General features: G+C 42.6%; 1 protein-coding gene across 1 annotated transcript in view; it reads left to right on the top strand.

Moving 5' to 3' along the window:
• Positions 1 to 15274, top strand: part of GALNT17 (polypeptide N-acetylgalactosaminyltransferase 17) — a 447370-nt gene that overhangs the window by 179487 nt on the left and 252609 nt on the right. Inside the window, exon 2 of the mRNA XM_060122908.1 lies at positions 755 to 938. Coding sequence (XP_059978891.1) covers positions 755 to 938 — 184 coding nt within the window. The remainder of the gene's footprint in view (positions 1 to 754; positions 939 to 15274) is intronic.

Below are 15274 nucleotides of genomic sequence, written 5' to 3'. Positions count from 1 at the left end.
CAAGCTGTTTATCGTTTAATGGAACAATAGGTATAAAGCTACCACCATCCTGGGAACGTGCAGTTGCTCAATGAGGCTTGTCACCGAGGCCTTCTACTCTTCTGGGCACGGTTATCACCCTTATGGGTTTTTCTTCTCTGTGATTTATTCTCAAACATTTTGTATTTCCTTTTTGCCATTTAAATGAGATTTAAATAAAACCATTAGGTATAGAACGGTGGCAGATGGTTACACACTTTAAACTCATGATAGAATCAATCTGTATATTATTCTCTGTTCAAATGAAGCCAAAACACCTGCAGTCTGGAAGTTCCTTATTGCTGCCTTTTCTGTGTTGTACTGCGCATCTGCTGGAATATCTAGCCTTGTGGTAATTGATCGTGAAGAAAGGAAATCAGGCAGGAATGACAGCCCGAGTTCTGTCCCATTTTGTGTGCCTTTCTTGGTCCACATGTCCCCTGCTTTTGGCAGTCTCTCCCTTTTATAGACCGCCCCTGCCATCCACCCCATTTCCCAAAAGGAGGGAGAGGCTCTTCATGGGTGACCAGCCTTCACCCCACACCTCACAGTTGCTCTGACCTTCCTCTCAATTGAAGTGTGTTCAGGACATATTCTGACATCAGTAAATCGAGAACATAATTTTTTCTGTGACAGGTAATGTTAAAATTTCCACTGAAGCTATATCTGAGCCTGAGTGGCATATCCTGGTATGGTGATTTTCAAATAATTCTTTTTCTCCCCCTCCTTTTTCTAGGTTTATCTAAATCCCTTGGGCTCATTGAAGGTTATGGTGGGCGGGGCAAAGGGGGCCTTCCTGCTACCCTTTCCCCGGCTGAAGAAGAGAAAGCCAAGGGACCCCATGAGAAGTATGGCTACAATTCCTACCTCAGTGAAAAAATTTCACTGGATCGTTCCATTCCGGATTATCGTCCCACCAAGTAAGTTCTGATTCAGTCACTCAGAGGAGCTTGCTTTATCAGATGGCTGGACGTAGACCCATGTCTGTGACATTTTCTTGTGTTACTTGTAACTAGTGGAGGGGCTTTTATCTCGTCTCCTCCGTAATCAATAAATAGTACTATTGATTATGAAAATAAATAGAGCTAAATAAGAATTTTTAATTTTTATAAAATAATACAGAAGCATAGAGAAAGGTCCGTGATACAAAAAATTTTTAAGTAAAAATTAAAAAATCAACATGATCTCATTACCTAGAGGTGGTGACTAGTAAAATACTAGTATTTTGTCTTTGAGTCTATTTTCTATACAGATTATGAGCATATGGTGTGTTTCATTTATCCTCTTTTTCATTTATTATTTCATGAGCATTTTCTGATGTTATTAGTTATGATCATTATTTTCATTGTTAGAAATCTAGATTATTTCCAAATTTTCATTATTAGAAATATGAAATATTTATAATATTATAAATATTTATAATTTTTATAAAATAAATTTTCATTTTTATAAATAACACTTGGATGGATATCTCCCCACTCAAATCTTTATGTATATTGATTTGATATTTACTTTCTTAATCCACACTTCTAAAGGTGTAATCCTTAGATCACATTGTAGGAGTACTTTTGGAGGCCCTAGATACATGTAGCGATATTTTCCTCCGGAAAGTTTATAGAAGTTTCTGCTCCTATTGGAACTTTACTAGACCCTTCCCAAACTGGGTACTAGCATTTAAATAATGCTTTTCCCAGCTGGTAGGTGAAAGAGTACATCCTGTGATTGTTTCAACTTACAATTTTTGTTTGAGATTCTTACCTTTGAAACAGTTTGTTTGTGTCTTGGTTGGTTTATGAGAGGTCTTTGTTCTGTGCTCTCAGATTTAAGAATTATTTGTTTTCTCCTTGTGAAAGAGAGAAGAGAGATTGGTGGGAAAATCAAGATGCTGGGGGAAAATATCCTATTTTCTAGGCAGTAGTCCTCCTTGGCTTTTCAAACAGATGCTTCATCTTCTGTTAGATTTGTGGTGTCTCTCTTCCTTTCATTTGCAGTGTGCCCTTGCTTAGAGTAGATTATTTCTTTTTCAAATGGATTTTGTACAAATCAGTTAAGTATCCTGGTTACTGAGAAAAATAGATTCAAGATAAGGAAAATTACCTTAAATGAATTTAAAATTGCAGCATTAGCTGAGAAAACTGTTAAATCTCTCTCTCTGCCTAATAAGCATATATTCATTTTGAATCACTAGGAAAACATACATCACCCCTGTTGGAAGCTATTTTGTGTTCCTGGACTTTTGCTCTCAAAAACATCTGGCTGTTTTCATTTCCTGGTGCTCTCTGATTAGCCTTTCTTATTTGGATGTTGGCAAATAAACAGAGCTGTTATTTTTGTAGTCCTGTGAGAATGAAGATGCTTCCAACGTGGAGCTTAGTGGAAATGGGTCAGTTGAACAATATCAGTGAGCACATGTTATGTACCAGATGGTTTTCCCTACACTAGAGGCAGAACATTGGCTAAGGTAGTCCTTGCCTACATACTCTTGTCAGGGGAGGGAGACAGATGTGCAAGCAGGTCAGTCCAGCACATTGTGGTCTATGTGGGTATGTCAGGCCAGAGACATACACAGTATGTACAGGGAGGATCTGGGAAGGTTTCCTGCTTGAGATGATGCAGAAGCTTAATCTTGAAGGCCCATTAAGGGTTAGAAAATTAAAGAGAGGAGACACATATAGACAAGTAGGAAGGGGAATAGCAAAATCAGAGCTGGGGATGCAGATGAAAACATGGCACGCCCAGGGAGGAGTACACAGCTCTGTGGTGCTCTATAGTGTAGCATGGTGGCTTGAATAGACCAGGGGTCCCCAACCCCCAGGCCGCGGACTAGTACTGGTCCGTGGCCTGTTAGGAACCGTGCCGCACAGCAGGAGGTGAGCGGTGGACGAGTGAATGAAGCTTCATCTGCCGCTCCCCGTCGCTCACGTTACCGCCTGGACCATCCCCTTCCCCCCCAACCCCACGCCCATGGAAAAATTGTCTTCCAGGAAACCGGTCCCTGGTGCCAAAATGTTTGGGGACTGCTGGAATACACCACTTAGGTTTCGTCCCTCCGGAAACTTTACTAAGATGATAGTAAAGGACTACAGAGGATGACAGTCTATAAGGGACAAAAACAGGTTAGGCTCCCACAGCAGGGAAGAAACACCCACAAAGTTTTGGAAGATGGAAAGAGGATGGATGAATGGTAACTGACATAGCAAACTGGATGAGGCTGAGACCCAACCTTCTACATATGATGGGAAGTGGTGGGAAGGGCAGAAGAATATAGCCTAGTCACACCTCAGAACCCCAGAGACTCAGGAATTGGAGGTTCTGGGCACCTCTGATGGCTGGGAGGTAGATTTGAATAGAAGGATTATAGCTGTGTCCCCAGATCCTTTCTTCAACTTTACAGAGCCAGACGCTGCCCTTCCCTACCTGGTGGAACATGGGAGGTTTATTCCCTGGAGAAGGTGAACTCTGGGCTTTAGTTCATAAGATGACAGAAGATAGGGCTGTGTACTAAGTGGGGACACCCTTGGCCTTATTACCTCTGCAAGCTTTCACACTCCTGTAGTCCAGATTTGGAAGAATCCACTCTAAGGAAGCCATTCAACCTCAGAGAAATGCCAATAGATCTGATAGGTCCCCGCATCCCCGAAATGTCTGGGTTCTACTCGTTAAACATTCGTAAGGCTCTTCCATCTACACAGAGCAGTCTTACTCTAAAATAAGAAAGGAGAACCAGAATCCCTAGACATTTCAGGAGAATCTCTATTATAAAGGGCCTTAGCAACAAGAAGAACAACAACAGAAAAGGCATCTGGAGGAAACAGACACACTTTAAAACTATCATTAATGTCTTAGTTCATGGAATGTTTTGTTTTATTCACAAAATAAGAATCAAGTGCTATGTTAAAGTGATAATCAGAGAATGAACAAGAGGTCTTGGAAGTTAAGAATAAGATAGAAATAAATAGTTCAATGAAAGTTTAGATAAATAAGTTATTGTGGTGATCACTTCAAAATATATACAAATAACGAATCATTATGTTATATACCTGAAACTAATACCAGGTTATATAGCCACCGTGCTGTGCAATACATCCTCATGACTTATTTTATAACCGGAGTTTGTACCTGTTGACTCACTTCATCCATCCCCACCCCCTCCTCACCTCTGGCAACTGTGATCTGTTCTGTCAATGAACTTGGGTTTGTTTTTTAAGAGTCTGTGAGATCTTACAGTATTTGTTTCTCTGACTTCCTTCACTTAGCATAATGCCCCCAAAGTCTATTCATGTCATTGCAATTGGCAAGATTTCACTCTTTTTTTTTTTAAGAAACTTTTTTTTTTTTAAACCCCACATTTGTTTATTTATTTATTTTTCTGGCTGTGTTGGGTCTTCGTTTCTGTGCGAGGGCTGTCTCTAGTTGTGGCAAGCGGGGGCCACTCTTCATCGCGGTGCGCGGGCCTCTCGCTATCGCGGCCTCTCTTGTTGCGGAGCACAGGCTCCAGACGCGCAGACTCAGTAGTTGCGGCTCACGGGCACAGTTGCTCCGTGGCATGTGGGATCTTCCCAGACCAGGGCTCGAACCCGTGTCCCCTGCATTAGCAGGTAGATTCTCAACCACTGCGCCACCAGGGAAGCCCAAGATTTCACTCTTTTTGTGGCTGACTCATATCTATATGTATCACATTCTCTTTATCCATTCATCCATTTGTGTACACGTAGTTTGTTTCCATATTGTGCCTATTGTAAATAATGCTGCAGTAAACATGGGGAGGGTGAATATATCTTTGTGAATTAGTGTTTTTATTATTTGTTTTTTTTTTTGCGGTACGCGGGCCTCTCACCGTTGTGGCCTCTCCCGTTGCGGAGCACAGGCTCTGGATGCGCAGGCTCAGCGGCCATGGCTCACGGGCCCAGCCACTCTGCAGCATGTGGGATCTTCCCGGACCGGGGCACGAACCCGTGTCCCCTGCATCGGCAGGCGGACTCTCAACCACTGCGCCACCAGGGAAGCGCTGTTTTTGTTGTTTTTTTATATAAATACCCAGAAGTGGAATTGCTAGATCATATGGTAGTTCTATTTTTAAGTTTTTGAGAAACCTCCACATTGATTTCCATAGTGGCTGCACCAATTTACATATCTAGCAACAGTGCAACAGGCTCCCTTTTCTCCACATCCTCGCCAACACTTGTTTTTCTAGTCTTTTTGTTAATAGCCATTCTAACAGGTGTGAGGTGATATCTCTCTTTTTTGGCTGCATTGGGTCTTCATTGCTGCGCGCGGGCTTTCTCTAGTTGCGGCGAGCAGGGGCTACTCTTCGTTGCGGTGCGCGGGCTTCTCATTGCGGTGGCTTCTCTTGTTGTGGAGTGCACGGGCTCAGTAGTTGCGGCTCACGGGCTGTAGAGCGCAGACTCAGTAGTTGTAGCACACGGGCTCAGTGTGGGATCTTCCCGGAGCAGGACTTGAACCCATGTGCCCTGCATGGGCGGGCGGATTCTTAACCACTGCGCCACCAGGGAAGTCCCTCTCATTGTTTTTTATTTACATTTGCCTGATGATTAGTGATGTTGAGCATCTTTTCATGTGCCTGTTGCCCATCTGTATATCTTCTTTGGAAAAGTGTCTGTTCAGATCCTCTGCCCATTTTTAAATCAGATTGTATGGGGTTTTTTTGCTGTTGAGTTATATTAATTCTTTATATATTTTAGATATTAATCTCATCAGATTTATGATTTGCAAATACTTTCTCCCATTCAGTAGGTCGTCTTTTCATTTTGTTGATGGTTTTCTTTGCTGTGAAGAAACGAATTTAGTCTCCCTTATTTATTTTTGCTTTTGTTGTCTTTGCAAACAAAAAAAATTTTTTACCATTCTTTCAGAAAGTTTGGAACTGAATTAGTGATGGGCGCACACACACACACACAAAGCTTGTGAAAAAGGAAAGCAATTATTAGCACAGGAAAAACCCAAAAGTTCCTCAAGAAAGGAATTGCAATTCCATATATTCTGTGGCTGAGCTGTGAACAATATCATGATACAAATATTGAATAGATATTAAACCACAAATTATGGTATAACTCTGTTGGAAGAAAGAAGAGGCAAAATGTGTATGAGAGGTGTGGGTAGTATAAGAAAATTAAACCTTTATGGTCAGAAACAGAAAATCAATTGAAAATATCTAAAATTTAAACATCAGGAATTGCAGCATAATGATTGTTATTTAGAAACATTGAGAGTACAGAAATGGGATAAGACTGTATGTATTTTGTTTTAATAAAATAAAAGTTTAATTATGCCATAAATGTAAATCTACACCGAAAAATTAAGTGCAAGGTAGAAGGGTGAAAGTACAATAGAGGAAAGAGTTGGAGAACTGGGTTGAATGATGTGACCACCTCTGCCTTTTCAGATTTTTCTGGCAGCTATATGGAGGATGAATCTGAAGGTGAAATTAAAGATGAACTTGAGAGCTTGCCCACAGGTCATACATGGTAACCAGAGGTAGCGTTATACATTCTGGGCTCCACAGCCAAAGGTACCAAATTAACCTTGGTTAGTTGCAAATTCATCCTTGCCGCCAAAGAAGGGCAAGGGCCTTGCCTGTAGAAGCTGCTCCTCTGATATCTGAGCCCAGGGGATAGGAAGGGAGGCAGCTGTCTGGGGCCAGAGCACCTTCTTTCCGCCCCATGCAGCCCAAGCCCAGGAGGAATTATCCCCCCACGGGCAAGATCTTGCTTGTGACACTGCCCAAAAGCTCTCTCAAGTTTAAAGAACTGAAATTGGCTAATTTCATTGCAATTTTATACAGAACCTCAAGTTGCTTTCATTCTTATTGGTTTATTATTACACTACTCTTGACAGAGTTGTTTCTCATACATCTGAATGAATTGGGGGGTAATAGTGGGATTAACCATTTGTTGGTCACATTTCATGCAGATGGATTCCAAAATGTTTTCTGTTTTATTTTAATTCTGTGATTTTTTTTTCTTCCCCTGGACAGATATTTTAAATTTGTATGAACCCCCAACTGTCAATCTTTCCATCTTCATTTCTTCACTGATTTAAAGCAGAGAAAGAGTACTTATAAATATTCTACTCTGTTTTGTGTTCCTTTTCCATCACTCCCATCCATCCAGAGCTTATTTTAGAATATGGTACAAGATATGTATCTTTTGTTTCAAATGTCTGTCCTTTTTTTTTTTTTTCAAAGCAGCTTTTTCAAAATGATTTTGGAAATAATGCTTCCTCTTTCTCTTATTTGGAGCTGTTAAATGGAATACATTTTGTACTTTTTATACATAAATAGGCTTATTTTCTAGACTCTGTGCTATTTCTTTGGTCTGTTTTTTTTTCTCATTTTCTTCTCTTTCCTTTCTTTCTTTCTTTTTTTTTTTTAAATCATGGAAAATGATTTTTGACTGAAGTTCCCAGTCTGCCAGACACTGTGCTAAAGACATGGTGAGGAACAGGCACATCTTGGCCCCCTAAGAAATCAAAGCAAGTGGGCGAGGCAGGTGGGGCTTTGCAATCCTTTGACTTGTTCTCAGAGGACCTTAGAAACTAAGATAAGGGGATGTGCACTTCTGGGAGAGTCAGAGGGCAGCGCAGAGGTGACCTTGATCTTAATGGTGAAGACAGAACATTGGAGAGAGTGAACAGCATGTGCAAGAGGACTGGGATAGTTCTTGGATTTCAGGGCTGGGGGAACAGCACAGAAACTTTGGGTTGAGTCATAGGGTCTCCAGAGTGAATCTTGGAGGAAGAGGTTGGAGGGAAAGGGGAGGCAGGTTCTAGAGCACCTTATGTGCCACTGCTGTGTTAGGTGGTGATGTTCGTCGTTGTCATTGGATGCCAATGAAGTCAAGATTGTATTTTTGAGTCAAGATTGTATTTTTGTGGTAATTTCTTTAAAAAAATAATGTTTAACTGTGACAAGAATGTGGAGAAAGGTTAGAGGCATTGGAGGCTGGGAGCAGGATGGCTAAATAAAATCTCTTCTTTTCCCACTCAACACCTGTTGAGCGCCAACCATTTGCTAGGCATTGCTTGACAGAAGAGAAAGACTTGATAATACAGTGAGTGTTTTATAATTATCCTATTCCTTTCACGGAAGTGATTTCTCTGTAGAAAACCAAGGACTGAGTAGGGATGGAGTGGAAGGGCTCGATTCAGGGAAAACTTTCTAAGAATCAGTGAGATGAGTCAGTTAATTGGATATGGGGGAATTGGGTGCAATCAGAAGTTTCTAGCTTGGGAGACAGAGTGGAAGTGATTTCATTAACCAGGAGAGAATCCTGCAGAGAGGTTCATGTTTTGCAGGGAGGTGGGGGCAAGGGGGTAGCAGTGCTGCTTGTCCAGCCTTCCCCATAGTTATGGCTTTCTTGAGGGAACCATGAGATTAATCTGTCTGGCTTTATTCATTATTTGACTATGTGTGTGCCGGTGAGGAGGTGATGTTTGCAGACACCAGAAGCCAGACAAGGCTTTATTAACCGCCACTCCTTTTCCTTGCCAAGATATCCCATTCTATATCATGTTGTGGCATATTAATTATCTGCCTGCCCACTTATAATATGGGGGAGGGGCCACCTAGCAGCACAGAAATCTGTCTGAGCTTGTTAAAGCCACAGCTGAGATCCCTGCATACATTTTATGGCTTGCTTTCTCCTCCCAGACCATGGAGGTAATTTATGGGCAGTTTCTACTGCTGATACCTTCAGTTTCTCCTTTGGCCTCCTGCTTATAAATCCAGATGTCAGGTTTCTTTGGAATTCATTTTGCTTCACTCACAAAGACTCCTCTTTTCTTTATTGCCACCAATTCTAAGCTGCCGTAGTCCAACAGTGTCTGCTTTGGACACATATGGTGTGAGATGTCTCTGGACCGTCTTCACGTCACATCTAGCAGACAATTGTATATTTGGGTCTGGAGGTCAGGAATGATGTCTGGCCCGACTGCAGAGATGTGCAGTCATCCAAGTCCAGTGGGTCTTTTGAGTCTGTGTGTATGTGAGTTACGGTGTTATCATTTAGTGGAATGCATCTACTCATTGGTCAAGACCCAACTCAAGTTTTCCATCCCATGTGAAAAGGACACATTTGATAATTATAGCTGTGACTGGCCTTTTTGTTTTTTCTGAGTCATCTTTTGATGATGGATATCCTGCGTCTTACAGGCTGGTCTTCAACGAGAGTGAAAGCACCTTAAAGAAGGTCAGGAACCCTATGTTAAACTTTCTCTTTTATAGATGTGGGCACAGTGGGTAGCCATCCAACAAATCCTTGTTGGTTGAAATAATAAGTAGTTGCCTGATTAGGAATGTCTTTGAACCACTAACCACAATAATTATTCCCTTTTATTGACTGCCTTTTATGGTTTTGTCACTGTGCTGCATGTTTTATTGATCTCTTTTAAATTTAACCACTCTCCGAAGTAGCTGTGACCGTCTTTGTTTTATAAATGAGGGAAGGGGCATTGGGAGGGGTGAACCAACCTGCCTGAGGTCACACAGTCAGGCAGTGAGGGAACTCAGATTCGAACCCAGCTGTGTGGGTGTCTTTGAGGCCTGTGCACATACCCACACACATAGGTGCCTCTGCCTCCCCATCTGTATCTGTGGGACGGAACTTTCTACTCCATGCTGGTAACATTAGAAGGCAAAAAAATTTTGAGTCTTAGAGACGGGACAGTTCCTTTGGGGAAGTGAGTGTATGTGCATGCGTGCACGCCTATGTGTTTGTGTACATGCATATGCAAGTGTTTTTGTGTGCACATTGCATGTTTGTGTACCTGTGTGTGTTTACTTCCTACGTCTTCTTCTCTTGTTCCCTTTTACCCCTTCCAACTCTACCAAAATTCCACTACCAAAGGGGCAGTATCCTGAATTTGATTAATAACCCTTGCCTATGAAGACTTCCTAGTATATAGTGTAATATAGTTGAAATCCTGTTTAAAAGATATGGTATTTTGGGGGGTGGGTAAAGCTCAGTAAAAATAAATACTGTAATATTATTAGGTTCAGGAAATGTCTTACCATAAAGTTGATTTCACCTAGAGGCGTAACCAGGGAGAACGTCTTTGCTTAGGGCTTGTCCTCACCTGGCTGGGGATGGGAGAGTGATGGGAAATCCACATGGGGTCGGGGGTGGGGTGCCCTGTCTTTCAATATGTGAGGGTGATAATTCCTGAAGTATTTGTAGTTGAATGTTCATCCCACTTTCATGGGTTCCCTAGGTATGAAAAGCATGTCTGGGTCACTTAAAAGCCTTAATAAGAGAATTTTTCATGGAGGTCAAGTGCACAGACTTGGAAATATGACTGAGTTATAATCCCAGCTTTGCCTCTTACAAGCTCTGCGACCTTGGGCAAGTTGTTTAACCTTTCTGTGCCTCAGTTTCCTCATATGTGAAATGGTGATACCGACTTCATAGAATTGTTGTGAAGAGTAAATCGATTATTCCATGTGACCCGCAGAGACTAATATACCAGGCACTACTCTGAGACCTTCTCATGAATTAATGATATCTGGTCAATAAATGTTAGCTATGATTATTTTGTGAAAGCTCCTTTACCGTACACACCCCTTATCCTTAAAATACCGTGCAAGATTTAATGACAGAATCTTCAGGAAAGTATCTACCCGAATGAAAGGTGGGTACAACTGTGTGCCTCACTCCAATATGGAAAACTCAAGTCTAAGGTAATGGGCATTCCCTTCTCCCCAGGTCAGCACAGAATTCCAGGGGACCGGCCTGAGACAGACACCAGGCTGTGGTGAGCGCCTGGGAAAGAACGTTCGCTTCCTAAGGCTCTTCCAGGACAGATCGGGAGGCTCACCTTTGGGATTCACCACAGCTTCCATATTGAGGAAGTCCAGCTGGGTGTCCTGAGGGCACAGGAGACTTTGTGAAGGCTGGTGGGATGGGACAGCTGTCCCCTGCTTCTAGTCTGCCATACTCCGTAGTCGTCAGACCAAAAACACAGTGTAATGTGTATTCTTACTTTTTCACCAACTGAAATGATTATTTTCCTCACATATTAAAATCGTCTTTTTGATGAAAATGGCTGAATATTTAAAAAACCATATTTTAAAGTGTTTCTCAAAGGGAGGTCTTTGGAACTTGTTTCAAAATGTAGGTGGCTGGGCCATATGCAGTGTTCCTGGTCTGAAGTCCAGGCTGCTTTCTATGAATTAATTCCCTCTGTTGAGAACCGCTAAGGTAGTAAGGAGAGTTTTGAAAGAGTGGGCATTGTTCAGCTGTGGCCTTGGCTGGAGAAAGCCTATGTCCTCAGTGGAGTTTTGATTTCTGAGACTTTCTGTGAAGCTGCTCCGGTGTGGAGCGTGACTGGGCCTGAGAAGCCAACCTTTGGTGAGGGGTAGAGGTTGGGAGTAGGGGGTGCAGCTAAGAGAGGGAAGAGGAAGCGCTGTCTCATCCTCCAGGTTGTGCTGGGGTCTGGGCATCAGATGACTCCATTTTCATCATTTCCTGCCTGTTATGAAAATCTTAGAATAAATATGGTGATTCAGACAGGGGTCTGGAATGTTCTTGGGGTAAAAGTGTCAGAAGTTGAAAGAGTGACATGTGGAAGCTTGTATAGGGCCTGCAGCCCTACTTGCTTAAAGACCCCTGGTCTGGGCTTCCCTGGTGGCGCAGTGGTTGAGAGTTCACCTGCCGATGCAGGGGACACAGGTTCGTGCCCCGGTCCGGGAGGATCCCACATGCTGCGGAGCGGCTGGGCCCGTGAGCCATGGGCGCTGAGCCTGCACGTCTGGAGCCTGTGCTCCGCGTGGGAGAGGCCACAACAGTGAGAGGCCCGCGTACCGCAAAAAAAAAAAAAAAAAAAAAAAGACCCCTGGTCTCTCCACACAGGTGGTTCTTGGGAGAGCCTGACATAGGTTCTCAGCCTTCACTGGGCACTGACATCACCTGGGAAGCTTTTATCTTTGGGAGCCCAGACTTCACCCCAGAGTGTATGCATGGATGTAGAACCCATGGGTACGGAGGGCCTGCTGTAATTAAATCAGAATCCCTGGGAGCGGGGCTCAAGCATCAGTATTAATTTCTCGTTAATAGGAACTCCAGGTAACCCCAGTGTCTCAAAACATTGAGAACCTGTGGGCCTTCATGTTTCAGGAAGTGTGGTCTTTGCATTTGAATCACCAAGGCTGCTGGTTAAAAATGTCAAGTCTTGGCCTAGCTACAGAGCTAGTAGACTGGTAAATCTACACTATTTCACAAGGTCCCTGAGTGATTCTTATTTTTAAATTTGGAGCATCCTAGGGCCCTACCATTTTCTGAGATTCTGTGGAAGTAGATGGAAGAGAAAATGAGGGGCGGAACAGGGCAGGGGTTCCCGTGCTTGAGAAGTTCCTGTTCCCTGTTGATTTACCTTGTGTCCGTTCCATCTCTCTGCTTGTTCCTTTCCATCCCATATCCTTGAGTGCATCTGTTTATTTAGTGAATGAAAATGAATAGAAATCAGCCTCATTTTGAATGATTTTCCTTTTAGAAATTCATTATACCCCATAAAATGGTTGAAACTGTTGGCAGTGTTTCAAACGTAGAGATACAGAGTAGAAAGATAGATATGAAGCGGAGATAGTATTTGCACTACGAGGGGTGTCATTAATATGATGGGGGTCGAAGACTTAGCTAATTTTTAAGAAAGGATTCCCACATCTCCCGGAGGTAGTGCCAGCCTGGCTGTCCCCAATTTATGAATTGGCAAAGTTAATTTAATCTTTTATTGGGCCCTGAAAAGATTAGCATCTAAATGCGTTAGTGTGAGGCTGCAGAAAAGATTCCCCTTTCTTTCTGTTCTAGAGAGCTTTCTGGACAAGCTTCACTTTCTTGCATGGGGAACTTGGAATCAGTGGGTAGAAACCAATGTGAACCTTGTCCTGTCTATGTAAATGGATCTGCTCTGTGGTCTGTTTACAACCCACAGGGTCATTGAATTCCAGATTTACTTTCCTCAGATGTAGATGTGACTATGGGAAATGGAATTCTTGATTTATAACCTTGAATCAAACCAATTTACAGCAGCGGTGGTTCTTGCTTCTATAACCCTTTGATTACTTTATGTGAGGATTGTTGGCGCTGGAGAACTGTAGGAGAACATCTCACCTCGTGTCATTCTCAGAAATTCCCGTGATGGCTGTTACTGGGGACTCCAGACTTTGAACCTGCAGTGTGTATGTTTCTAGAGGATTTTTCCTGTCTGCCCAGTTACTGTGTCTCTCACTCTATCAGTGCACTTTGAGATAAAACAAACTCTCTCTCTCTCTCTCTCTCTCACACACACACACAGACACACACACGCACACACCCCTGCAAGAAAGCCCAAGCTAGCCTACGAGAGTCCCTCTTAGGCAACCTGCCTAATTCCACTCTGGTGGGTCCAGTGGTTACTTATTTGAAATACTTTCCTGAAAACATTTGTTTCTCAGTCCTGAATATAATCAATAGAACAAACGTCTCTGCAGTCACAACACTTTTTTATGTGTGGAGTTCGTTGTTTTTGCTCTGCGAGTCAAGTAAACATCCCCCAAACTGGCAGCAGGGAGGTGCCACAACGCTTTGTAACAAGGTGAGATTTACAGTGAGCTGGAGGGACGAGTAAGGGAATGGGCAAATGGGCTAGATTCAGGTATTAATGGGAGTGTTTCACGGGTCTTGCAAATGGAGACAGGCTCACCAGTATTACAGATGGAATGTCCTCAGAGTTAATTTAGAAGAAATTCTGATCACTCAACAGAACTTTGAGGATGGATGCAGCAAAAAGGAGACTGTGGCATATGGAGAGAACATATTTGTTCTTGCAAAATCAGTAGAAAATGTTTAATGTTATCATAACCTCATTTGCATAAAAATAGTCGTAAGCAGTAAACCAAATGAAAGCAAAGGAAGACGTGAGGGAACCAATGCTGTTTGTGTTTCATTTCATTATGAATAACATAAAGAATTCAATTGAATAAATAAGTACAAAATTGCTTCGAGTAGATGTACTGCAAATTATTATCCCTGGACACTTCCTTTAACGGCACATGTCGTGATGATGAAGTAATGTGATATGCCTCCGTGGGTAGCGCTTGCTGTATACTTGACCCCTGATAACACTGTTGAGCTCTCCATAACTCTCCAGTGTTGTGTGGCTACAAAGTTTTTAGGAGCACAGTCCTGTTACATAACATAACCTTGAAGAAGTTAAATCAGCCATGGCTTATCGTCATGGTGGATGCAGTTCCACTTCGCACATGGGAATGCTTAGGCAGTTTCTGGTAATTGGCAGTTTGATGAGTCTGGGACTATGCTATGCTAGATACGTAATTCTTACTATTTGCAACCCTGGTGGCAGAATTGGAGCCACTGAGAATTCTTGTGTAAGTACACGTTGTGGCATGGAGAAAACGGATGGCATTTATCAGTTCGTTGATTTCAACCCACATTTTCAAGGGCTATGAAGGTAGCCTTGGGCAGGTGCTGTAGGAGTTCTAACAGATGTGTATGATGCAGTTCCTGTACGCATTTGAATTTATTCATTAACTCAGCAAATACTCGTTGAATAGCTCCCATCTAACAGGTACTGCGTTGGATGCGGAGACGGTAATGGGAGATGTAATAAACTGGGAAAAAGCAAACACGAGATCATTACAGGTTGTGACAAGTACGTTGAAGTAAATAAACAGGGTGCTAATCTGTGGAGTAGCTGGAAACGAGGGTGTACTTTAAAGAAGGTCCACTGAGAAAGTAGAGGAGATGAGGATGAATCCAGTGATGTAAACATCTGGCAGAAAAACTCTCCTGAAGAAGGACCAGTCCTCAGAAAGGTCCTGAGTTTGGAACGGGCTTGGCTTTATTTAGGAACTGGTAAGATATACTGGCAAATGATGTAAGGAGGATGGAGAGGTAGGTAGGAACTGGATTGTGCAGGATCATGAGCAGCGATAAAGAATTTGGGATTTATTCCAGTGGGATTAAAAGTGGCATATTGGGTTGAAATTCTGTCTGGAATCTTAGAAGGTGACCTAACGTGGAGATAGGGTCTTTGCAAATGAAATTAGTTAGAATGAGGTCATTCTAGATTAGGGTGTGCCCTAAATCCAGGATAACTGGTGTCCTCAGAAGGAGAGGAGGACACAGAGATGCAGACAGACACAGAGGGAAGGAGGCTGTGGGAAGACACAAGCAGAGATTGGAGTCATGCACCTAGAAGAGAGGGAACGCCGACGATTGTCAGCAATGTCCAGAAGCTTTGAAAA

The sequence above is a fragment of the Lagenorhynchus albirostris genome, chromosome 15, assembly GCF_949774975.1.
Source record: "Lagenorhynchus albirostris chromosome 15, mLagAlb1.1, whole genome shotgun sequence".
NCBI classification, from domain to species: domain Eukaryota; kingdom Metazoa; phylum Chordata; class Mammalia; order Artiodactyla; family Delphinidae; genus Lagenorhynchus; species Lagenorhynchus albirostris.
Note: the sequence above shows the minus strand (reverse complement) of the source record. Positions and strands in the feature narration are given on the sequence as shown.